This window comes from Heloderma suspectum, chromosome 5 (genome assembly GCF_057233095.1).
Source record: "Heloderma suspectum isolate Gila_16-S chromosome 5, 16-S_ref, whole genome shotgun sequence".
Taxonomy (NCBI): domain Eukaryota; kingdom Metazoa; phylum Chordata; class Lepidosauria; order Squamata; family Helodermatidae; genus Heloderma; species Heloderma suspectum.
In genome coordinates, this window is record NC_139462.1 from 22,569,817 (window position 1) to 22,595,370 (window position 25,554).

At 42.8% G+C, this 25,554-nt stretch overlaps 1 protein-coding gene across 9 annotated transcripts in view; it reads right to left on the reverse strand.

The window, feature by feature from the left end:
* The window catches only part of MAPK10 (mitogen-activated protein kinase 10), a 413,215-nt gene that overhangs the window by 83,110 nt on the left and 304,551 nt on the right, over positions 1-25,554 (reverse strand). For all 9 annotated transcript variants that reach the window (XM_084860214.1, XM_084860212.1, XM_084860211.1 and 6 more), the window contains 4 exons: positions 18,100-18,229; positions 12,176-12,234; positions 8,844-8,982; positions 7,670-7,835 (listed from right to left, as the gene is read on the reverse strand). In XM_084860214.1, the coding sequence (XP_084716340.1) occupies positions 7,670-7,835; positions 8,844-8,982; positions 12,176-12,234; positions 18,100-18,229 (494 nt within the window). The remainder of the gene's footprint in view (positions 1-7,669; positions 7,836-8,843; positions 8,983-12,175; positions 12,235-18,099; positions 18,230-25,554) is intronic.

Here is a 25,554-nt window from a genome sequence, read left to right on the forward strand (position 1 = left end):
CCTCTGAATGTTGATTTTGTGATCAGCTTTTAGTCCATCAAACTGATTTCTTTTCTCTTTTTCTTCCCTCGCTTTCCCCTTCCTTGGAATAGAAACAAAAACAAACACCAACCAAGCAATTTCTTTTGGTTAAACGAAACAAAGGTAAGATGTTTCATTTGGGGGAGCGGGGGGAAGGGTGGTAGTGGGTGCACAGGATAGCCAAAGCATACCTGATATAGTGAAGTAGTTCTCAGTTTTAAAGGGGGCAGCAATGGGACAATTTTGGGTCTTTGGGAACAGGGTGCACCAAAATGGTGGTAAATGTATATACAACCTCCATAAACTCAGGTGCCATGAGAAAATGAAAGCATGGATCTGGCCTTAAATAGGCAGGGTGCTGTTATGGAGAGAGATTAAATTGAAATACATGAATGGAACTTTTTCCTTCAGATTTCAGCTGATTTAAAGACTAGACACCAGTCAAATAAAGAGAAACCTTGAAAAACAAGGGCTCAGTCTCTCTTTCTTTCTCTCTTTTCTTTGAATTCAAAAATTAAGTATTAAGTATAAGCTACTGCCAAATCATAATAGGTAATAGCCAAGAGATGTAAATTTATCCCCTCCTGGCTTGGCTACCATTGAACTATAAATGCCTGTGCCACTATGAAGCAATTATACTGGACTGCTGATTGCATGATAACTGAATCTAACATTTGCATATGCTCCGATAATCAAAGTGGTGGCAGCAGTTATCACAAGAATTTGTCTGGATCGCGTGATTCTTTGAGGGAATTCTGCTGGACATATCACTTCCAATGCTAACAAGGGATTGTCCTTTCAGTTCAATGGAAAAGATGAGCACATGGAACTCCCCTACTCATTGAGGGGTACTTGTGGGAGAATGGAAAAGATGAGCACATGGAACTCCCCCACTCATTGAGGGGTACTTGTGGGAGGGGTTCCTTGAACTCACCAGAGCACACATGGATCAAAGGTAACCTTTATTTTTATTTCTCTGCTAGCCGCTACAGCATTTCTGATTAAGGAGATTTTAAAAGCATTTTCCCCTTTGTTATTACCTACCGTAAGACAACCTTTCCCTTAAGCTGATAATGAATACCAGAATTGCATTCAACACCAGCCGTAAATTTTAAATTGAGAAATGCAAGGTGTGCTGTAAATGTGCCCACATTATTACTAAATTTAAATAACAAAGGAATCAGGCTAAAATCACTATCTAATTGCCAGCTTGCAGATTGCAGTCAGATGTTAGTTAAAGAGCTGCAGCATGCTAATTGGATTCCACAAATTAAAACGGAAGAGTTTGAAAGATCCACAATTTCCCCATGACATTTAGCACTGAGAAAGTATCTTCGTCTTAAAATTACTGGGAAAGGATTATATGGGCAGCAGAAATAGCAGTCTAATGGATTTAGCTCCACTGCATGATCTTTTTGTTAAGCCTGGGTCACTTAACATTTATGTAGCATTGACATAATTCTGTGCTACTGACAGGGGCATTGTTGCTTTTAGAGCACACAAATAAACAGAAAGGTTGACATGATGAGATTATCTGAGCATAAAGAAAATAATCTTATCTTTCTTCCTAGCAGGTCAGTCTGATCAGAGAGCTTCTTCTTGCTGTTGTTTTAAAAGCATCCCACATCTATAGTACAGCACTAGTACAATTTTCACAGCATCATCTCCTGTGCTCACCTAGGAACTGAGGTTAAAGGCTGCATTCGTTGTTCCATTTCATGTCACTGTAACATCAGAATAGTCAGGTGCATGTAAGCGGTGCATGCCCAGGGAATAAATTGTGCATATTGTGCTTTTAATGTTCTAACCTTCGTAAACCGCCTAGAGAGCTTTGGCTATGGGGCGGTATAGAAATGTAATGAATAATAAATAATAATGATGATGATAAGGGCATCTGGTGTTCAGATCGGGAACTACATGAGTCACTGAGGCTGGGTCACTATCAAGAACCATGGACATGCCAGTCTCAAAGCCCTCTCCAGGCTCAGATGGGAATGGGGCTATGCAGCAACACTGACACTTGTGATTGAAAGGCAGTATGAGGCCTCCAGATTGTTAGGCCTGGTATAAATGATCAGGATCTGGCTGCTAGGTACTAATGCAAAACATTCTGCTTTTTGACATCACTGAGCCAAACATTTGCTATAGCAGTGGAGGCTGGTGGCTCTGATGTCAGCAGGGCAATAAATCAGCTCCAGGTTTCAGCTTCGCACCTTGGATAGCTCCTTTAGAGTTCTGACTGGTTCTGACTGAAACCCAGAGCAGATTCACCGCCCTACTGACATTGGAGCTACCAGCCTTCTCTGCCCTATAGTGAACTATCTGCTCCACATGGGAGTGGAGGGGCCAGAGCCAGTTGGGGCTGGCCCTAAAATAACCACCTGGATTAACTTTTTTTTTGCCTCCCATTGCCTATTTTCTTTATGGCGGTGGTGATGTTTCTCTCAGCCAGTGCTAGCCCAAGATATTTTGCTGCCAGAAGTGTGGCCCAAATGGTACAACCACCACCACCACTACTCCATACTAGGGCCCACAATTTTTTAAAAAGTCTTGCTGCAGCATTCAGACAATTCTTGCCTTCATCCATCCACACAATCTCCCCTCTCCCCCCGGTGCTGCCTGAAGGAGGTTGCTTCATCCTGCTGCATGACAAGGCCGGCCCTGCTCTCAGTGGTTCACAGCCGCCATTTCCTCACCCACCTGCCCACACCCAGTGTCCCCTCAGAATGACACTACTAAGGGAACACTTTGCTGAGGTTTCTTCAGAACAGCCCTGCATGTTGATTTAGCATCATTCTGAGGGGACACATGGGGTGGGGGGGACAGCAGCCATCAAGAGGAATATCAGCTCCACTGCTGCCAGTAAGCTCAGTCAGATTTTGCCTATGTTTTGAGCTCAGTCCTGAAAAATTGCTGAAATGTGGACTTGTGTTCTCTTTTACAGAAGACAGTCCTGTATTTGAAAGGCTGCTAGAAGACCGTCTTCTACTTGAAGGCATCCTCTCTTGGAAGGGCTGTCCTATCCAAGTCTGGTTTAAAAATAAAGAACCATAAAAAGGGAAAGCGGGGGCCTTGAAGCTGCCCATCAAATTAAGCCCTGGACAGGAGACTGAACAGGCAGGTACACATCTCACCTGGTCACAGTCTTCCCCAATATAAAAATGCATTTGTCTTTAAATTATAATAATTATTTCTAAATTTGCATTTATACAAGTAAATATGAAAATTTTATGCCAGTTGGGCTCCTCTTTTGTCTGTTTTTTCTGGAATGCAGAAGTGGCCATGCTAGCCCCTCCCCCAATTTTGCTGCTGGTGGATGGGGGACAAAATGGGGGGGGATTTTAGCACAGCCTTTTGCATTATCAGCTGCAGGCAGCCTTGGATGGAGAATATCCACTTCCTTAACTTCCTTATATGGTGGCCCACTGCCCCACCTGACATTGTACACATTGAAAGACAAGTATCTCATGCTCATGTGTCATAGTTCAAGAATTACAAAGAGGCATGTAGCCACTTTCTAGCCAGTACTATATTATAATAACAGTGTCTCTAAGCAAATGCAAAGGGTATTTTCCTGACCACTAAATCAGTATAACCCAACCCCATGATTTTGGAACTGAGCGAGGGCTTCTGTATTGAGAATAGACTTCTGGCAAATTTCAGTTCTAGAGTGTATTTTTTAGAAATTAAGTCCTGTGCATTTAAAATAAAATGTAACTGTAGAAGCAAACCTAAGCTGTAAGAATCTTAGCTAGGAAGAGAGAACACTCCTTCTCTCTTCCTAGCAAACTCTGGGAATTTTATCTGCATGAGAGGTTTGCGTGAGTAGCTAGATTATGAAAAGAATTCTCAGCACCTCATCAAACAACAGTTCCCAGAATTCCATGGGGTAAGCCATGACAGCTAAAGCGGTATAAAATCTGTACAGATTTGTACTGAAGACAGGGACTTCTGAGGCTACAGACTTTACAATTTGGTGTCTATGTTCCCAGACGCATGTGTCGTCTAGCAGCCTTCCCCAAGTAAACACAAGGCCTGAACTCTACAGTGGGTGTAGCCAAAATGTGATTCAGGAACATTTGATACATACAGGTGCTTTTCATTGGGGCTGGATGCCTTCTGACTGAAAGGGTTTCGCTTAGCTATTTGGTGGGGAGTCTTCCTCCTCTAGATGAAAATGAAAGAGTAATAAACCTGTTGATTTTGTGTCATCCAAGCAAATGCTTGAAGACTTTACCTTTGAGCTAGATACTGGATACTTGATGGATGCAAGCCTCCTTCAGGCGCTTGAAGGAGCGCTCATGAAAATTCTGGGGAGCAGAGCTGCACTTCTGGCTGTTGCTTGCACATAGGATTTTTCATTGCAGATGACCACATTAACACATGGCCGTCGACAGGCAGGAGCAGTCAGAATGCCTGACACCAGGGGCGCAGGCAGGAGCATGGCCCCGCTACCTGGTAGTCATGCAATACCTCTTTGATGCAAGTAATGGCTGAAGGTTGCTAAACTTCATGAGATCATTCCAACACACAAATATTCCATAGGAATAATGCCAAAAGCCATCCCATGGATAAACTGTGCTATGTCTGTAGTAGCCTTACCTCCTCTTCTATAGATGGGTTGAAATACTCTAACTCAGGGATGCAGAACCTCTTTGAGCCTGAGGGCCAAATTCCATTCAGAGAAGCTCTCGGGCCACATTCCAGTGGTGGGTGTGTCCCAAGGCAAAAGGGATGGCACCAAAATGCCACAATGCCAGTGTATTTTGGTTTAAGCACTTGCTGCCGATAACTAACCCTTAGCATTTCAGCCTTCTAGAATGGGGGAAAAATGCACAAAAGCCAAGAAACCACCAATTGATTGGTTTGGAGGAAAGGGGCTTCTGGAGAGCTCTGAAGGGCAGACTGGGACCAATGGAGGGTTAGATTTGGCCCCTAGGCCTGAGGTTCTACACTTCTGTTCTAACTGGATCTGGTTCTGAAACCTTTTAAAGCCCTTGATATGGCTGATACTGCTTTACTGGCCTTGAACCATGTTTCCAGGGTGGTTTACATAACAATAGCTTACATACTTACCCAACTATAAGGCTGGAAATGAAATCCCTGGTTTTTGAGATGTCTGGAATGCAAACTTAGGTTTGGACCTATTCAGTTTAATTTGATTTGATAGTATTTAATTAGTGACAGGGCAGAGCCCCCCCCCCCAAAAAAAAACCCTAGGGTGTTTGGACACTAAATTTCTTCTATCCATCTCCTTAGGTTGACTCAAGGTGTGGATAGAAAGAGACAAAACTAGGCAGACACAAAACTAGGCAGAGACAAAGGCAAAAAAAAATAAATCAAAAACTACGGTGTTTGGACATTAATTTCAGATTGAGCCAAGACTTCATCTACTTCAATCCTAACTCCCTGCCACCATTCAGGTAAATTGAGGGTCAAAATGTGATGACGAGGGCTTACAAGAATCTTTGGGTCACACAAGTTGGGGCATGGATGCTGGACGTGACTATGATAGCCACTAGGCCTCAACCTGAAGCTCAATGGTTCATGAGCATCTTCCCAACCATCCCCTCACTTTGGGAAAGGAAAGGCTCACAGAGAGGGCAACAGGGAAGCCTCTATATCCATGTCACACTCATGATGACATAATCATGTCCTTGAGGCCTCAACAGTTTGGAATGGGACAGATTTTTGATCAAATTAATACAGGGTCTCCAAGAGACATCTTCCAAATGAACCCAATTTAAACAGCCCCAATCTGAATTAAAATATGTGCCAATTCTCCAGTCATTAGACTGAACAACAGTTTTAGCAAGAGTGTTTACAGCAGGCTTCCCCACCCTGGTGCCCTCCAGATGTATATGACTACAACTCTCATCATCCCCAGCCAGCATGACCAGAGATGGGGAAGGTTGGTTTACAGGAGTTAGGTTCATTCAGTAAGACAGGCCTTCATAAGGTTTAGTAGACACTTCAGGCCATGCCCTTGGCTCACTTTGAGGGAAAATTTTCAAAAAAATATTTGGATCAGTGCTTACTTGTGTGTGCAGATAAGAAGGAGTTTATGATATTGTCTATTATTTGCTATAAATGCCTTAGGTATAGAGCTAGATTCTTATCGGGTCTTGTTGTTTATCCTAGGTCAGGATATCAGTTTTCAAAACAAAATCTGTTTTCTCCTGTCTGACCAGGATAAATATATCACTTATAGAACTTCACCATTTGCAGTGGCACCATATAAAAATATCCAAATATGTGCAGTCTGACATGGTCTCCTGCACTGGAGATAATTTTATTTAAGTACCTGTCGCAATTGTAATTCTGTTATTGTTCTCTGCTTTTTTTGGATTTTGTAATATATTTTACTGGCCTGGGGGCTGGATGTTGTTTGTTTTTATTAGTTTTATGATGACCCATGGTTTTAAGCACATAAATTGAACTGAAATGAATACAGGTACAAATCCTTAGGATATACAGCCCTAGGGTAACACATTACCAACAGGGACCATGTTTTGAATTGAGAAAGGGCTGGACGACCAACATAATCTTTGGGCTATGTCACTGACTCTCAGAACTGTGAAAGGGGCAAATGACTCTTTAGGGCACAATCTTATGCATGTTCAGACAGAAAAAAAAGCCCTACACCTCCCAGCATGCCCCAGCCAGTCAGGCTGGCTGGGAAATACTGGGAGATGTAGCACTGTTTTCTGCCTAAACATGCATAAGATTGCGTCCTTAACCTCTTCCTCCCCAATGTGATGATGAGAAACAGAAGCTCTGTCTAAGTTGCCTACTTCTACACCTGCCTCTAATGAGATACATAGAGCACCATATCCATTAGATGGTCCCTATATTATTTCTTAACTGCAGTAATATCTGCACCACACATAACACATTACATTTAGTCATCCTGCCTGCAGTAACTAGGGATGTTAAGGGCGTCTGATACACTCCACCCTGCTTGGCCTGCCAGACTGGGGTCTGTGAACTACTGCTGCTCACTACAGGACCCACTGGATGACCCACAATGAAAAATAAGCTCTCTGATGACTTCGCCTTTTAGAGTCAAGATCTATACATACATATACTTCTTAATTTCCCTCTATAGCCTGCAGCACCTGCGGTTGTCAGTCTTTCCAAGAGGCATTCCAGCCCTTCTTCCTTGTACTCCAGCTGCTCTTCCTTGTACTGAAGTGTGGCTCCTATCAATGCCTGTCAGAGTGAACAAGGCCATTTTCTTTTATCTGAGAATATTGATCAACATGCCTGACCACCAGTTGGCTAAACTTTGCAATTTAGAACAGAAGAACAGAGGTGGTTGGACTTCTTGTTTTGAAAAACTGGTCCATTTTTCTCTTTCACTGGCTTCCTTCCATCTAAGTGAGTCTAAGGTTAAAATTAGAGATGGGTTATATTCACGGGATGCTAATAAAGATGTGGGAACCATTCAATGGGCAGGGATTAGCAGGTGGTGCAATCTTTACAATGATGAGCAATCTTTCTCTGATTATCTTAATTCTTTGACTCACTCAGAGGTTTTGTTAAAGGCATGAGAACTGTCCAGGTCATTTTCTTTCCTGGTCACTTGGCAACCCTAACTTTATTCCATCCTATATGTTCAAGTCATGTGTGTATATCAATATCCTACCGTTCTCCTTGTAGCCCATTCCCAAAATGACCTCTGGTGCTCTGTAATAACGTGTGACCACATAGGGAGTCATCATGAAGCTAGTGCCTGCGGTTCTGGCCAGTCCAAAATCCAGGATCTTCAATGTGCAGTCAGATTTTACCACAATATTACTCGGTTTTAAATCCTGAAAGAGACCAGAGAAGGGGGAGGGCAGAACAAAACAGATTTGAGTCCTGGCTTCAAGACATACTAGGTGCAATGTGGATTAGATCTGCTATGGTGGAACTGGGTGTGATGAAAGATACAAGAGAGCTCATGGAGTTGGATGATGTGATCAGTGGAAATGATTAACTTAAGATTAGTTGCCAGGAAAGACAAGAGAGTAATGATGGGCGAACGAGTGATGTTTGAGATTGTTAGGATTCTCCAAACATCATCTTGCTGCATGTCTTGTGCCTGATTCCCATTCACGTTTACAATTGCTGCTCACTTCGCACAAACAGGAAACTTGTGCAAATCAAACCGCAATCAAATGGGAGATTTGCACAAATCTCCCCAAATTTGTGCAATTTTCCCCCATAGACTAAAGTGGGGCTGATCCAGTCTACTGAGGAAATCTGTGCAAATTGAACTGGGAATCATGAATGAGATGAACACGATCACACGTTCACCAATTTCCGAATATTTTCAGCAGTCGGACACGACTGAACGACTGAACAACAAAAATGCTCATGCTTGCACTTGGGTTCAGAGCTACAAAACAGGGCATGCTCTCAACTTTTGTGAGCAAAAATGAAATTTTCATACATCCCTACAAGAGAGGCAGTGTTTGTGCTACAAAAATTAGCCCAGTCCCAGTCTGGTTAAGGGTAGAAGTAAAACAGAAGGCAGACCTGGGCATGCCCCAAGGAATAATAGGGGATGCACAGGAAATGTATTCAGTATTTTCTGCATTTCACCTAAGCCTTAGGAGAGGTGTTTCAACCTTTTAGGATGGGGGACGACGACACAGAACAGCCTTGAAACCACCAAGTGATCAGTGGTCAGGAACGGGGATTGAACAAAGGAAAGGGGCATGGCCATATGGGGACCCCAGGAGGGCTAGATTTGGCCCTTGGGCCCAAGGCTTTGCATCCCTGCTGTATGAGCAAATGTGACCTTATCTGGTGGGGTGGGGAGGTCTCTGGCTTACCCTGTGAATGATTCCTGCAGAGTGAAGGTGCTTGATGCCACAAAGCATTTGGTACAGGAGGTAAGACATTCGCTCGTGGTCTAGCTCCATCTGAATCACCTGGCACAAGTTGGCATCCATCAGCTCCATTACTAAATAGCTAGATGGGGAATAAAGCCACATAATCACTATTTATCATGGATTAGATGCTTATCCTACAGCATTGCTTTTGCACCTGACGTGCCCAGTAGAATTCATTTTTGCCTGATATAAGAATTAGGCCACACAAAAAGCAGCCACAGAACCACAGCCACAGACTCAAGTGATGAAACTGAGGGCAGGGAGTGTGGGAGACAGTTGTTGTGGTAGGTGCTAGTATATTCATATCTAATCAGTGGAGGCTGGTGGCTAATGTCAGTGGGGCGTTGCATCAGCCTCGGGTTTCATTCAGAACTAGTCAGCACTCTAACTTGGAGCTATCCAAGGTTCTAAACTCATTTGGAGGATAGGGTTCAGTGCCTTGGATAGCTCCTTTAGAGTTTTGGCTGGTTCTGACTGAAACCCAGAATGGAATCATAGCCCCACTTTTAGAGTGAGGTGGTTGACGCAGACAGCAGATGCTTGGAGGCGGTAGCAAGGTCTTGGAGGAGAGAGCTGTGTGCCACATGGCCTGCTGTGTGCCCCCTAACCTAGCCTGCTACCTTCAGATACAGTGGATGATGCTGTCCCATTATCCGTGATGAAAAAAGACTCAACTGCCTGTCCAGTTAGCTTTTGTTAGTTTAGCTTCTTCACCTTGAATACCACCTTTAGAGTTCTGACAGGTTTTGACTGAAACCCAGAAAGGATTCACTGCCCCACTGATATCAGAGCCACCAGCCTCCACTGTACGTAAGTGGAGTAAGCATCCACTTGTATGGCATATCCTTTTTCCCCGCTAGCATATCTTTATTCTTCAGTAATTGGGGTGGTGCGTGGAACTTGGTCTGTGTGTATGGAACAACTTCCCACTTTGTTGTCGGGGTGCCTGTCTGCCTTCAAGTCCCTCCTGAAGAACACTTCCGTACGAACATGTGAAACTGCCTTACAGTGAGTCAGACCACATCCAGTATTGTCTAGTCTGACTGGCAAAAGTTCTGCTACCCAGAATCCTTTTAACAGGAGATGCCAGGGATTGCAAAGCATGTGTTCTACCACTGAGCTTTGTTCCTTCCCTAAATAAAGGCTTTCTCTGAACAACAGTAGCTTCACCTTAGATGCTTTTCCATCACCATACAGGGACACCCCAAGACATTTTGCTGCCTGAAGTGAAGAAGAAGAAGAAGAAGAAGAAGAAGAAGAAGAAGAAGAAGCCGCCTCCTCGCATTCCAGATACAAAAACTAACCGGACACATGGACAATGGGGCAGCAGCATCCCATTGCAGGCCAGGTTAGGGGCACACAGCTCTTTCCTCCAACACCTTGTTGACACCTCCCAGCATCTGCTGCCTGAGACAACTGCCTCACTCTGCCTAGTACTAGGGTCAGCCCTGGCACCATAACATTCGTTTTCTTATCCTCAGTTACATATTAGAAACTCCTGATCTGCCTTTTATCTTGTTTTTCTATTGTAGCTGCTTGCATTCCCTCTAGGTAGGGACCTCGTACTGCACCTAGTAAACTATTGGCAGTAAATAAACAAATCAATATTTTTCGTTGTTTAATCATGTACTCTTGTGCAAATGGGGAGGGGGATGTGCAAATTTAAAAAGAAAATGTTGGCTATTTATACCAACACTGAAACCAAGGAATTCCTGGAATGGGATTAACAAGGCATAGAGAAAAGGGCCAGGTTAGGAAAGGGTTCTCGAAGAATCCTAAACCTTCATGGGGGGTTTGCTTACATCCAAGTGGTTGAGAGACAGGGGCAGTTATTACTAGAGATGGGTGAGCTCCCTGAAATTTGTCTTGGATTAACTCAGAAATTATAAAAAAAAAATATTGGGTAATTTTTCCTAGCCAGTTCAAAAGGCTTTGGAAAATTACCTGCCCATCTCCACCACCTTCTCCTGCCCTGAAAAGCCAGCCCCTGAAAAACAGTCCCCCTCTTCCCATCCCAGTTGGGTAATGGCAAGAGCAGCAATGGTGGTACGTGGTGAGGAAGGTCTTTTTTCTCCCCACTCTTCTCTCTACAATATTTCACATTGAGTAACAGTGTGCGAGGGTGCAGGGGACTATGGTGGGATGTGGGAGAGGGCCTTCTCTGCTGTGGCAACCTGGTTGTGCAATGCCCTCCCCTTGGAGGCCCAATTGGCACATACATTGGTTTCACTTTGGCACCAAGTTAAAACATTTAAATTAAATTATTTAATAATTAATTTAAAGTTAAATTATTTATTGTTTTATACTGTTGAAATTGATTTTATCTGAATGCTGCCCTGAGATCTTAAGAATATAGGGCGGGATATAAATGTTTTAAATTAAATAAATAAATAAATAAATGTAGTTTTCACAAGGGCATCTGCAGTTGCCAAAGATTTCCCAGAACAGAGTTTTCAAATCACTGACCTATCATAGCGTGAGAACAGTCAGTCACCCAACCAAGATTTTACCTCTACATTACAGGGCTCAAATTGGAGAAAGTGAAAAACTTGACAAAAGGCAGCAGGAGGGGAGTTCATCCAACCATAAACACTTGTGGTCTACGTCAAATTCCATTCATTTTTATGAATGGTTCTTTTTATGTGCCAAGCAATAGCAGACAATGCTCAGTAGAGATACTAGCAATTCTCTGCTCTGTCCCCAGGCAGTTAATTTTTACAGAGTCATAGGTTTTCAGATAATAAATATGAAAGAGGAGGAAATTTTCAGATCCTCCTTTTTTATTAAAAGAAAGGGGGATTATTCCAGAGTGAATTACCCACTTTTCGAAGGCCTGAACGCATCAGCACTGAAGAAACAGACACTTCCTGAGCACAAAGAAATTAAACTGAGCTCCTAGAGCTATTCAGATTTATTTGCATGTGGTGCATATGTTCAGACCCTTTTCCCCACCATTTCCCCTTTACATTCCCCCCCCCCACTCCAAATGGTACCTCTATTAGGATGCTCTATGCACATTTCCATTTCTGAACTCCCACACCAAGGTGAAAACTGATTTCTGAAATACCTAAAGGCAGTGGACGGATAGGCTTGAATTTGCTGATTCTATCTTGAGCATCTCCATGAGGCAATTTCTAAGAAGGAGCAGCACTTGACATTCTATTGCTAGTAGATTTTAATTTTTGCTAGATAGTACAATGCCCCCTTTCTCTCCCATTTCTCTCCCCACACACAGCAAAGACTTAGTTTTTACCCTTGTCTGCATTACTTACACATCCTGGAACTCCTCCAGCGATTTCTGTGGTGTGAAGACATTTAATAAACTGATAATCTGAAAAGCAGCAAGAGGAGGGAGGGAGGGAGGGAGTTGGATACAATGATAATAAAACATTAGCAGTTGATCAGATTATGACAGATTGCTCTACTGAGGTAACTCTGGCTGTTTATAACAGTTCAGCTTACACTAATCTATCCTGCTGCAAGAGTAAAAACAGAAACAAAAAACAAAAACCACGCCACCTCATATTACAGAGGTAAATGCTGCAAAGAAAGACAGTTGTTTTCGGAGGCCGTGTTTGCATGTGTGCAGCTCATTAGATTCAACAAAAGCAGAGCAAATTTTGCCTCCAAACTGGGAGTTCTACAACGGAATGTTCAGCCACACCGGAAACAAACATGCAAAATCTGCAAAACCATGAGACATCAGCGGTATATTAATATTGTTTGCCAGGGAAGGATGAGGAGGGTCGAAAAAGCAGAGAGGCTTCCAAAGTACAACAACCTGCCTATTAAAAAGAAATGGGTTTTGCTACCATCTACTAAAGCTGCTACTATCAATACCCTCTAATACTGCTGTTCCTATTGGGCAGTATTTCCTAGTGACACAGTCGCAACAATAGCAGCATGTAATTTTGGTCTGATCTACAACTACGCAATAGCAGTGCAGGCTGGTGGCTCCAAGGTCAATGGAGCGATAAATCTGCTCCGCGTCTCAATCAGACCTCTGAAGGAGCTCCTTTAGAGGTCTGACTGAAGCCCAGAGCGGATTTACCACCCCACTGACATTGGAGCCACCAGCCTGCACTGCTATTGCGTAGTTGTAGATCAGACCAAAATTACATGCTGCTATTGTTGCGACTGTGTCACTAGGAACATGGGATGCCACTTTATACTGAGTCAGACCCTTGGTCCAGCTAGTCCAGTATTGTCAACATTGACTGGCAGCAGCTCTCCAGAGTTTCAAGCAGGATTCCATCCCAGCACCACTCCCTGGAGATGCCAGGGATTGAACCTGGGACCTACTGCATGCAAAGTATGTGCTCTTCCACTGAGCCATGGGCCTTTCTGACCCAACCAAGTGTATATTCTGCATCCCAGTCCTCAGAAATGCAGGCAAATCATGAGGCTGATCACCAGCAGCCATGGGGTGGAACTAGACGTAGTCATGCTTAAGAGTAGACCCACTGAAATTGATGGGACCTAAGTTAGACACTTATCTGTCCCATTGATTTCAATGGATCTACTCTAAGCATGGCTTAGATCAGGATCCAACCTAGTTAGTTGACTCGAAGGAACAACCCTGGGCCTGGACTGGCTTGGACAGTTGCTCAGGTACAGAATGCTTGTTTGTCTGCTTGTTTTAAAAGTGCATCTGGTCTGCCATACTGGCAAAAACTCACAGGACCTGCAGGCAAAGGGGGAGAAGCCTGACATGGCAGTTTTTTAATGTTTTTCAGCGATGTTCTATCCTCTACCATCTCATCTTTGGAAGGCTACGCATCTAGACCAGGGGTGGGCAGAGTGTAGATTTCCAGGTGTTTGGGACTTCAACTCCTATAAGCCTCTACCAGAATGGCCAATGGTCAAGAATTCTGGGAACTGAGGTCCAAAACATCAGGAGATCCACTTTCTGCCCACCTCAGATCTAGGCCACATCTATGGCACCTTCAAACCTCTCCCATTGCCCAAAATGCTGACTTTCTCTTCCTAAATTTACCTAAGCACTTTCTTTGTCCTTTCATCCCATCCTCTAAACGTTCCCAGTACCACCACTCTTTCCTGCTGTCTGGAATCCTGGGGAAAAGAGTTCCCAGTGCCTCAATATATGGAGTAACATTAAGGAATCTGTTTCTCAGGCTCCCCAGTGGCTAAGTGAGGATGCATGGAAGAAAATTTAAATAATGATTCTTATTGAATACTGGAAATGGAAACCGCACATTTTCTGAAAATGTTAGACATCCTATAGTAATTAATTTAACAATTTAAGTAAAGGAACCTTATGAATTAATGGGCTGGAATGTCATATGACATTCAAAAGTATTTTATTAAAATATTGGTTAAAAGAAGACACTACTAGTTGCAAGGCCTTAAAGAGGAGGGCTTGATGCTGCTGTAAACCTTCCACAGACCACCTCCCTAATGGCATTCCCCACCCTGTCAGAGTACATTTTAGACAGTCTTCTGTCTGAAGTGCAGGCATTCAGTCTTCCATTCGAAGGATTGAGTCCAGTCCATGTCTCGTTTAAGGACAAAGAACTGTAAGAAAGGAGAGCAGGAGCCTTGGAGTTGCCCATCAGCAGTTAGCACCTGGAGCACATCATAGTCCCCTTTAAATGATAGGAATTAGTTTTAAGTTATACCATATGCAAATATTATGCAAATCTGTGTCCTCTTTTTGACATATCTTTTAGTGAATCATTCCGTCTTTTCTTTTCTTTTAGTGACAATTATGTGGCCACCTTCCTACTCCATGAGCAGGCCCCAAAGAGAGGAAGTTCTTGGCCCAATCTTAGGTGTCCTACTTTACAAAGGACAGTCCTCTATTGGAAAGTCTGGCAGAGGACAGTCCTCTATTTGAAGGTATCCTCTGTTTGAAGGACTGTCCCTGATAGCCATGACAGTGCGCTCACTGAACTTGAGCCGGACATCCTAGAGAGTGAAGTCAAGTGGGCCTTAGGAAGCATTAGTAACAACAAAGCTAGCGGAGATGACAGTATTCCAGCCGAGCTATTTAAATTCCTAAAAGATGATGCTGTTAAAGTGCTGCACTCAATATGCCAACAAATTTGGAACACTCAACAGTGGCCGCAAGACTGGAAAAGGTCAGTTTACATTCCAGTTCCAAAGAAGGGCAACACCAAAGAGTGCTCAAACTACCGCACAGTTGCGCTCATTTCACATGCCAGCAAGGTGATGCTCAAAATCCTACAAGCTAGGCTTCAGCAGTATGCGAACCGAGAACTACCGGAAGTACAAGCTGGGTTTCGAAGAGGCAGAGGAACTAGAGATCAAATCGCCAACATTCGCTGCATCATGGAGAAAGCAAGAGAATTCCAGAAAAACGTCTATTTCTGCTTCATTGACTACGCTAAAGCCTTTGATTGTGTGGATCACAACAAACTGTGGCAAATTCTTAAAGAGATGGGAGTACCAGACCACCTTACCTGTCTCCTGAGAAACCTGTACGAGGGTCAAGAAGCAACAGTAAGAACCGGACATGGAACAACCGATTGGTTCAAAATTGGGAAAGGAGTACGACAAGGCTGCATATTGTCACCCTGCTTATTTAACTTATATGCAGAGTACATCATGAGAAACGCCGGGTTGGATGAATCACAGGTCGTAATTAAGACTGCCGGGAGAATTATCAACAACCTCCGATATGCAGACGATACCACCCTAATGGCAGAAAGCGAAGAGGATCTCAAGAGCCTCTTGTTGAGGGTGAAAGTGGAGAGTGCAAAAGCTGGTTTGAAACTCAACATTAAAAAAACTAAGATCATGGCATCTGGCCCCATCACTTCCTGGCATATAGAAGGGGAAGAAATGGAAGCTGTGACCGATTTTATTTTCTTGGGCTCCAAGATCACCGCAGACGGTGACTGTAGCCATGAAATTAAAAGATGTTTGTTCCTTGGGAGGAAAGCTATGGCAAACGCAAACCTAGACAGCATAGTAAGAAGCAGAGACATCACCTTGCCGACAAAGGTCCGTCTAATCAAAGCTGTGGTTTTCCCAGTAGTAATGTATGGCTGTGAGAGCTGGACTATAAGGAAGGCTGAGCGCCGAAGAATTGATGCTTTCGAACTGTGGTGCTGGAGAAGACTCTTAAAAGTCCCCTGGACTGCAAGGAGGTCCAATCTGTCAATCCTAAAGGAAATCAACCCTGACTGCTCATTGGAAGGACAGATACTGAAGCTGAAGCTCAAATATTTTGGCCACCTAATGCGAAGAGAAAATTCTCTGGAAAAGACCCTGATGCTGGGAAAGACTGAAGGCAAAAGGAGAAGGGGACGGCAGAGGATGAGATGGCTAGATAGCATCACCGATACAATGAATATGAACTTGAGCACGCTCCGGGAGAGAGCGCAGGACAGGAAGGCCTGGCGTACTATGGTCCATGGGGTCACAAAGAGTCGTACACAACTGAACGACTGAACAACCCATTTAAAGATAAAGAACCATAAAGAAATTGTAAGATGGGACAGCAGGGGCCATGAAGTTGCCCACCAACAGTTAGCTCCTGGTCTGCAGGCTAAGCAAGGGCACAGGTCAGTCAGTCGTAATCTTCTGTATTTCTCCACTGTATTTCTATTGAAATTATGGCAATTATGTCTAAATTTACCTCTAACTGAGCATAAGCAATTTCTGTGCCCCTGTGTCCTCTTTTTTTTTTTTTGCAACCCTATTTTTGCTGCATTGCCTTTCTTGGACCACCCACTCTGGGATCCTGTCCATCTGCCTGACCATGACTATGAACCTGTCTCTGGCCCCTCTGTCTCTCTTTGCTGTCCTAAACCCGATTTTCTGCCTGAATTGGGCTACGCACTTGCCCCTGGCCCTTCCAACTGACCACTTGCAGGCCTAATCCAACAGGTTTGGGACTGAGAGCTCATAATTGGGGTTGGAGTCGATGGTCTAATAGGCCCCTTCCAACCCTATTATTCTACGATTCTGTGAATTGTTCCCCATTTTTCCAAACCAGGGGAGTTTCTTTCTGCAATTAAAAATGAAACAAACCCCAAGTTCTGAATCTCTGCTTGGTGCCATCTCTACTTTTCACCATGCCAGAGGCCTTTGAGCATGCCAAGTGAGGCCTAGTGCAGGATGCAGGCATCCTCACATACCTATCACATACTTCCAGAATGGTGGATAGGGGGGGCTGATATCAGCTACCCCTTTGCTACACCAGAGGCCTTGGAGCCCTCACTGTGATCACTACTGAAATGCCATATTTGGCAGCTTCCCAAATCCAAAATGACCAAGAAATGCCAAAAAGTCTGAAGGACTTACTTTTCACATTTGAGGTAGGAGAGGTCAGCTTTCAAAGTCTGAACACAAGTCTGAAATTTTGCACTTGGAATTTGAATGGCAACATTTGCAGTTGTTTGCAAATGTCAAAGATTTACACATTTTTCATTTCAGCTCTGCCCTAAACTGAAACAGTCATCTCACACCTTACTACAATGAAAATAGTTGGGAAAATCCTATGGGAAATCATAGGCAGGGAAATGCCCCTTAAAGGAAGATGGTCTCATCTGAGCTGGAAGAGAACTGTGATCCTCACCACTCAGTAAGGAACTGAAAAAAGAAAAAGATTCCAAAGAATGGGATCAAATATTTCTGCTAGAAAGTGAAGGTGAGGTTCACCAATCACCACTCAACTGTTTTACTCCACATGAGTATATTCTAACCTTGACCTTAATCCTGATCCTATTCACATCAGCATAAACATTATCCAGTATTAGCATATGCCAGTTATGTAGTTATGTAGCTGTGGATTGAATAATCAGAGCACAATTGATCTATTGTTGCACAAGAGAAGAGAGACTGAATTGGGTTTCCACTCTTCTCTACAGGACTTTCATGGGATTTAAATGAGAGAAGATCTCCATAGCGACAGCATAATCAAATACGCTGACCTGGGGCTTAATTGTAACTCACTTCCTTCTAGCCAGCAAATAGAGAAGTGCAGCTAAGCTTTTGTCCTTTCCCTGACATCTACTTTCATGAAGGGAACAATGTAGCCTGATCACATCCATACCTTCCAAACCTATGCAACCTCTGCACATCTGTCAGTGGAAGAATTTTTTTACTCCCACTTGCTGGCGAATTTCTCATAAAGGCATAATATTATCTTTCTCATTTAGATTCAAATGTTTCTGCTTCTCAATCCCACTACCAAAAAGAAACTTACATTTTTGTGATTCACACACTTCATGAGGACTAGCTCCCTGTAAGCTCGTTTAGCGTGCGTTTGATTTTGAAATGGCCGGCTGAGCTTCTTGATGGCCACATTTCTGTCGAGAACAGCATCATATGCAGCACTGGAAAATGAAAAAGACGACAACAGAGCTGTTACATTGGGTAACTTCTCTTCAAAGATCATTGCTAATGTTATGTTTATTCCATTTCAAAGTGTGTGTGTTTTTCTAGTAGAAATATACATTTCTTGAAGAGCTCTAATCTCCTTCCTGGAATCTTCCAGCTTTATTAGAAGAAATATGAGTAAATCCAGCTGGTTGGATTTATATATACAAACACCTGCGTTCACAAACTGTTTTAAGCTGAAGTCAACTGTTGAATTCAGTGATCACACTAGTTAAGTCAGAGTATTCAGATGTAAGGTGATTTACTCCACAAGAAGTCATTGCCACTAGCCACCATAATCCTAAATTGTGAACCGCCCAGAGAGCCCTGGCTATTGGGCAGTATAGAAATAAGTAAGTAAGTAAGTAAGTGAGTAAGTGAGTGGATGAACACACATTCCTGAAATGCCAGTATAATGTCATATTTGAAAATATATATGATGTTGTGTTGGCATGCCTGTGAGTACACACGTACCTCTATGCTGCACATGACTGATGCACAATGAATCATTTGAGGAGGGAGGAGCAAGACTGGAACCATGGGAGGAGTCTCACCCTTTGCCCCCAGTCTTCCCCCAATCAGAATTCTCCCCCAACCCACAGTCCTGGTATTTGCAATGGGAAGAATGCTCCACAGCAGAAGAAAAGGGTCCTGCTGGTTTTAATGTATCAATTGTTATTCTTTTATTGTTATTATTTTATTGTACTGTTTTTACTTTGCTGTATGACACATAGATTACGGCAAGTCAAAAAGCGGCTGATAAAGGGAAATCATCTCCCGGCATGAAACGATCAGTACACTACATTCAGAATCTAAGGCCCTTTCCAGGTGCCTCCTCCGAGGGAGGCTCAGAAGGTGGCAACAAGAGAGAGGGACTTCTCGGTGGTGGCTCCCCAATTATGGAATTATCTCCCCAACAAGGGTCATGTGGTGCCAACATTGTTATCTTTTCAGCACCAAGTTAAAGCTGCCCTTTTCCCTCAGACATTTGGCAGCAATATAATGAATACAATAGTTTGTAATCAGGTCCTGGATCGTCTTTGACTGATAGTTTAAAAATTGTTTTTAGTTATACCGTTGCCTGTGTGTGTGCTGTTTATATGTTTTTATGCAAATGCTTTTTTTGTACTTTGTATAATATATTTTAATTGTTTTTAATTTTTGTGAACTACTCAGAGAGCTTTGGCTATGGGCTGTACAGAAATATGATAAGATAGGATAGATAGATAGATGATAGATAGATAGATAGATAGATAGATAGATAGATAGACGTATCTCTCTATCTCTCTGTCTATCTATCTATCTATCTATCTATCTATCTATCTATCTATCTACCTATCTAAGACCCCTCTTGTTATAATAACAATTTAAGTGTTCAACGTCTCCTTGCAGTTTCTCCTTTCCCCCACATCCAGCTACTTCTAATTTCCTTATTCCTAATTTCAGTCTCACCAGAGGGCTTATCTGCTTTTCCACACAATGTCTCCAAGTGCAAGTGTAACCTACAGCTTAGTGTTAAAAAGCAAAACAAAACAAATACAGAAGGCAGCTTCTGCCTGCTATGTGCCACAATCACTTCATGTCTTGGCAGGGGTGGGGGTGGGGGTTGCAAAACAATATAATGCAATAATAAAAAGTAGGCTTTTACCTACTCCGCAGAAACACAGCCGAGCATAATTAAATAATGTCTTCCACCAACACCCCTTCCACTGGAGATCCCAACATGGTGAAAGGCGCATGCCAGCTATGTTTAATAATTAATTTGTGCCAGGAAAATAAGGAAGGGAATAAGGCTCCTTGGAGGGAAAAGAAATGACAGCTCTGTTTGCTAAAAAGAACCACATTTCAGGGTGGGTGGGTTAAGTTTGTCCTCCAAATCGCCCCATTCAGAGCTTCAGTACAAAAAATAGGAACCATTTTCCTATCAGAACTATTGGTTGTTGATTATCTATGCAGCTCCTTTCCTGCAGCATCCCACTGGGTTCTGTTACGTGATAAGTTCTGTCTTACATGGTTCCTGGAACATTTGCTGTTTTTTATTATGACAGGGTGTTTTTTTAATTATATGAATTTTATTGTTGTACACCACCTTGGTAGAGCTCCTGTCCTGAAAGGTGGCCTACAAATATTTTAAATAAATAGCAGTAAATATTATGATCCCCCATCCTGTTCAGTATGTATGTGGCTGTTGGGTAAGACCATTCCAAAGGCATTTTGTCTCCATTAGGATGGCCAGGTGCCCTACTTTACAGAGGACTTCCTCTACGCTGAAGAGCTTGCAGAGGACAGTCCTCTATTTGAAGAGGTGACCTGTCCAATTCTGCTTTGAAGGCAAAGAACCATCAGAAGGGAGAGCAAGGCTTTGAAGATGCCATTCCACAGTTAGCACCTGCACAGCAGACTGAACAGGTCACCTCTTCAAATAGTCAAAGTCTTCTCCACTATGGCAAGATGTATTGTATTTCTATTTGAATTATAGTTATTATTTCTGAATTTGCACCTATATTTATAAATTTGCATATGCAAATGTTATGCAAAGTGGTGTCCACTTTTGTCCTCTTCCTGGACTAAAGTCTAGTTGACACTGAAGTGTAAACCTGTGTCTGGGCTGTACCACTTCAAACTGCAGGTGTAGATTCACACTGTGGTGAAATGGAAGATTGTTGGTTTTGACTAAAGTTGGAGTTTAATAAGGTTTGGGTTCAACAGATTTTAGGTTCGGAGAAATACAAAGTGTTATGCTGGTTATTATGAAATTCAGCTTTTGCTTGGAAATAGACTGACCAGCTTCCTGGTCATTTTAGAAATAGTTTAGCTTATTTCTAAGCAAAAGCCAGCATGAGCCATAGTGGAGAATTACCCATCTCTGTAACCCTGTTCAGAACGAGCAACCATCCATGTCTTCATAACTTCAAGGCAAGGTTACTGCAGTGTGTTCCAAACAGGATGTCACTTAAGGATGCATAACTCTTGCAGCCTGCACTTGAATAAATCAAAGAGGACCACAGCTTTTGAATTCCTCCCCACCTCTAATTCATTTCAGTTCTAATGCAAAGAATGAGTCCTGCTACTCAGCAATGTGATCATCTCCTTATCTCTTCATTCTTCTGATCTTAACGGCAAAGGGGACACACTGGTGAGGAGCATGCACATTGTTGTCCCTACCCACTACTAGGTATGTCAAAGAAATCCACAATGGGATCAAATGAGTTGAGATTTCTGTGAATTCAAACTATGGATTTCATAGCGGACTGGCTTTTCCAGAATCACCTGGATTCCACAGATTTGCAGACCTTTTTTTTTTTCTTCATTTCCAGAATTTTATGCAAATTTAGTCATAGAAAAATACATAAAATAAGAAAACATTGGCCGAAAGTGCACATTTCCTCCATAGGCTAAAGTATGAACATATGTATTGCAGGGGGGGGGGGGGATTTGCACATCTTTGCAAGTGCAAATTTGCTCAAATTTGAGAAATTGGGGGAAAAAATCTAATTCCATCAATGGAATAAAAGGCACCTGACAATCCATGGGAGGCAGATGGAATGGATTTTTAAAAATCCCTGCATCCACCCACTGCTGACCTTCCTGAAGCTTAGAAACATAGGAAGCTGCCTTATACTCTGCCGGGCAGCATCTCTCAGGCAGCCTTCCCATCAGCCCTGGCCAGCATGGCCAATGGTCAAGAATGCTGGGAGTTGTAATCCCTAAACATCTCAAGGCCACAAGGCTGGGCTGTTCTTGGGTCTCAGTCAAAGATAGGGACGGATGAATCTGTCAATATCAGCTTCTCCCAGTTTCTCATTTTTGCAATCATAAGATCAGTTCGTCTTTAACTTTGAGAATTTCTCCAGCCATGAGTTTGGTTCGTCCCAAACATTACAGTTCGTATGAAAAATTCATAAGCATTTTTGTGCATATTTCTACTAATACATGCATTTCTCTATGTGTTTTTGCCCAATGTACACTTTTTTTGCAAGCACCTTTCCTGATAGAATGCATACTTGAACATTATTTTTCTCTGATATGTGCATTTTTGTATGCATCTTTTTTTAATTGGAGGCCGTTGCAAAGTTTGGAAAAGTACACATTTCGAAGGATAACTGAGCACCAGTTTACGTATAGCGGTTCGAAAGTGCAAAATGGGGTAAGTTTGCATTCAAATGTGAACAGAACAAATTTCTCCTGCATCCCCAGTCAGCAGTGATTCCATCACCTGCTACCTGGTCCTTTTCATTGGAGATACTACAGGATGAATCTGGGCCCTTCTGCATGCAACACTCCCACTCTGCCACTGAGCTACGGGCCCTTTCAGTGGAGGCTGGTGGCTCCAGCACCTTGAACTCCTTTAGAGTTCTGACTGGTTCTGACTGAAACCAGTAGAGGATTCTCCCCCCCAAAAAAATGCACACATGCACACACACACTGACATCAGAGCCACCAGCCTCCACTAGTCCCTTTCAATTACCATTTCCCCCTTAATGAGCTCTGTTACTAAAAGTGACTTGGGCTGGTTGAAAAGCATGAAGGTGGAGGGGCTGTAAGCCATGGCTGGGGGAAGGCCCAGTGCCCCTCACCTGCATGCCCCTTTTGCGAGTAAGGCTTGAAACTCCCCTCCCCATTTTCTATGTGACTGGGATAATGCTGTGCTTGAGCACATAGAACTGCTGCCACGGCTTTTTTGTTTTCTTTTTAACACAAAAATCTTAGTCCTCTCCGCTATCCCACACTGGTTCATGCTGCTTTTGCAGTAATTTGCCTGCAGGCTACTGGGGAAATCTTCTCCCACAAACACCCAGATCCCTGCTGTGTGAGTACACAGCTCGAGATAAATATCGGAAATCAAATAACAAAGCCAATAGAAAACTGGTGGGAACTCCTAATGAAAACTGCCATCTCCTGCTGGCGACTGACATCTTGGAATTTTCCCCTCTTGCTTATATAGGGGTTTTTCTCTCCACCATATATTAAAGGAAAAAAAAAACAGTATTGCATTCAAATGTAAAACACATACACAAAACAATAATACACTCCTTCATTGTGGAGTGTATTATTTTGGTGAGGTCTTTGAGCATTAGAGATATGTGATATATTTGGGGGATGGTACAATATTCTATGAACACTTATCGTGTGATCATGTTCTATAAGCTCTTATCAGCATCATAATTATAGTACCATCAATGTGCCATCAGTTCCTTGAGTCAAAATTCACTTCTCCCATGAAGTCTGTGGCACACTCCTTAGTCCCCACACCCCACTGTAACTATAGCATTGTTCCAATGTTACACAGAACCTGTATACAAGATGTCTGTACATGGGTAGCACTGCTTGTAAGAAAGCAGGTACCCATGTTGAATGTATCGTGTGTGGGAACATTCCTTAAGGCTGAAATAGTTGCATCCCCTGTTTACCCAGCCTCCATCTCCCTCATCTTCCTTTGTTGTCTCCCAAGTGTCGAATTTTAGATTGGAAGTTCCTTAGGCAGAGTCCTGCCTAGTTTTTCACGCTGTGATGGAAAGAAACTTCGCTAAACTATGACTTCAGAGTTTTATGATTGTAAACCACCCTGAGGGCATTGTCAATTGGCTGGTATATAAATTTAATAAAGCAAGAAAGCAAGAAAGCAAGCAAGCAAGGACTCTAAATAAATTTGCAATACAATCTCATGAATCATCGTATTTGCTGATTAGAGTTTATGAAAAAATCTGCCTTCCCATATGTTACATTTCAAAACTGGCTAAGCAAATCATTTGTTTCTGAGCTGCTTTGTTTTAGGCTTTCTGCTCAAGATTTCCATTCTCAGAGACAGGATGCCAGAGCTGTTTCATTATTACCTGGTCATTATGCATAATTTTCATTTAGGCAATATATGTAATCTTTGGAATAGAATCACATTGTTCCTTATCGCTTGGAGGCTAATGCATATTGGGAAACATACGAATTAAGCTATCTGGGCTGTCCATCTATACACATCATCTGTATCTTCAAGTGAGCTGCACACCTGATGGTACTCATTCCCCATTCAGCTGACATTAGTCACACCTGGTCCATCTAACTCAGTAGTGTGCACTCGGACTGGCAACAGTTCTCTGGGGTCTTAGGCAAGGGGGTCTTTCCTAACTACACAACCTGAGACGCTCTAGCTCAGGGGTGCAGAACCTCAGGACCAGGTGACAGACCCAGCCCTCCAGGGCTCCCTAAAATGCCCCACCCTCTTCCCCTGGCCCCAACCCCTTTTTCCCAATCACCAATCATTTATTTTATTTTATTTTTCATTACATTTTTATACTGCTGAATAGCTGAGGCTCTCTGGGCAGTTCACAATTAAAACCATAACTACAGCTTGGCAAGACATAATATAAAACTTTTAAAAGTTTAAAAGTACTATGTAAAACCAAAGTAAAACCCAGCAGCAGTTACAGCCCAGGGAGAGCCTGTGTGAAAAGGCGTGTTTTCAGGAGGCGTTTAAAAGACGTTACATTTTCTGCCTCCTGAACTGCATGAGGGAGGGTTTTCCAGAGGGTGGGTGCCGCTACAGAGAAGGCCTGTCGTCAAAGTTCTTCATGGAGACATTCCGTTCATTTTGGAATGACCAGCAAGATCTCCTCTGAAGGTCTTAAATGTTGTCTGGGTATATATAAGGGAAGGCAGCCTGCTAGGTATCCTGGTCCCAAGTTCTTAACCCAAGTTCTTGGCTTTATATGATAATAACAAAACTTTTTTCATGGCTCAGTAGCTAATAGGCAGCCAGTACAGTTCTTCTGGAGGTGTCCTGGTTATTTGTGCAGTTTTTCCCCCATTCTGAAAGGTTGAAATGCCTCTCCTAAGGCTTAGTTACTGGCAGAGCTTTAAGCTACAATGTGCTGACATTTTTGGTATTGTTTTAGCCCTGTTAAGCATTAAGGTCATATCAAACAGCTCAAAAGAAAACAGAAAACCAACTCACTTCCAGTTGTCTCTTGTCCAACTCTCTGGTTGAAGGCCTCCCTATTCAACACAGAGCACTAGGCAAGTAGCTATTTACAAGTCTGGTCAATGAGAGTTGGAAAGTTTGAAAATACCCACAGAAAAATACAATTTGCAGATAAAACTGTGTGCCCATTTCTCTGGAAGGGTTACTGCAGAAATTCTTGCTGAACTATGACTTTATCCTAGCATCTATATAGCTGCTGCACTTAAAAAGAAAAAGAAAAAGTGCTATAAGTCAGCCATGGTTTTACCATAAAAGCTATAGCTTTACTGTGATATGCACTGTAATAAATACCCTTTAAGTTTACAATCA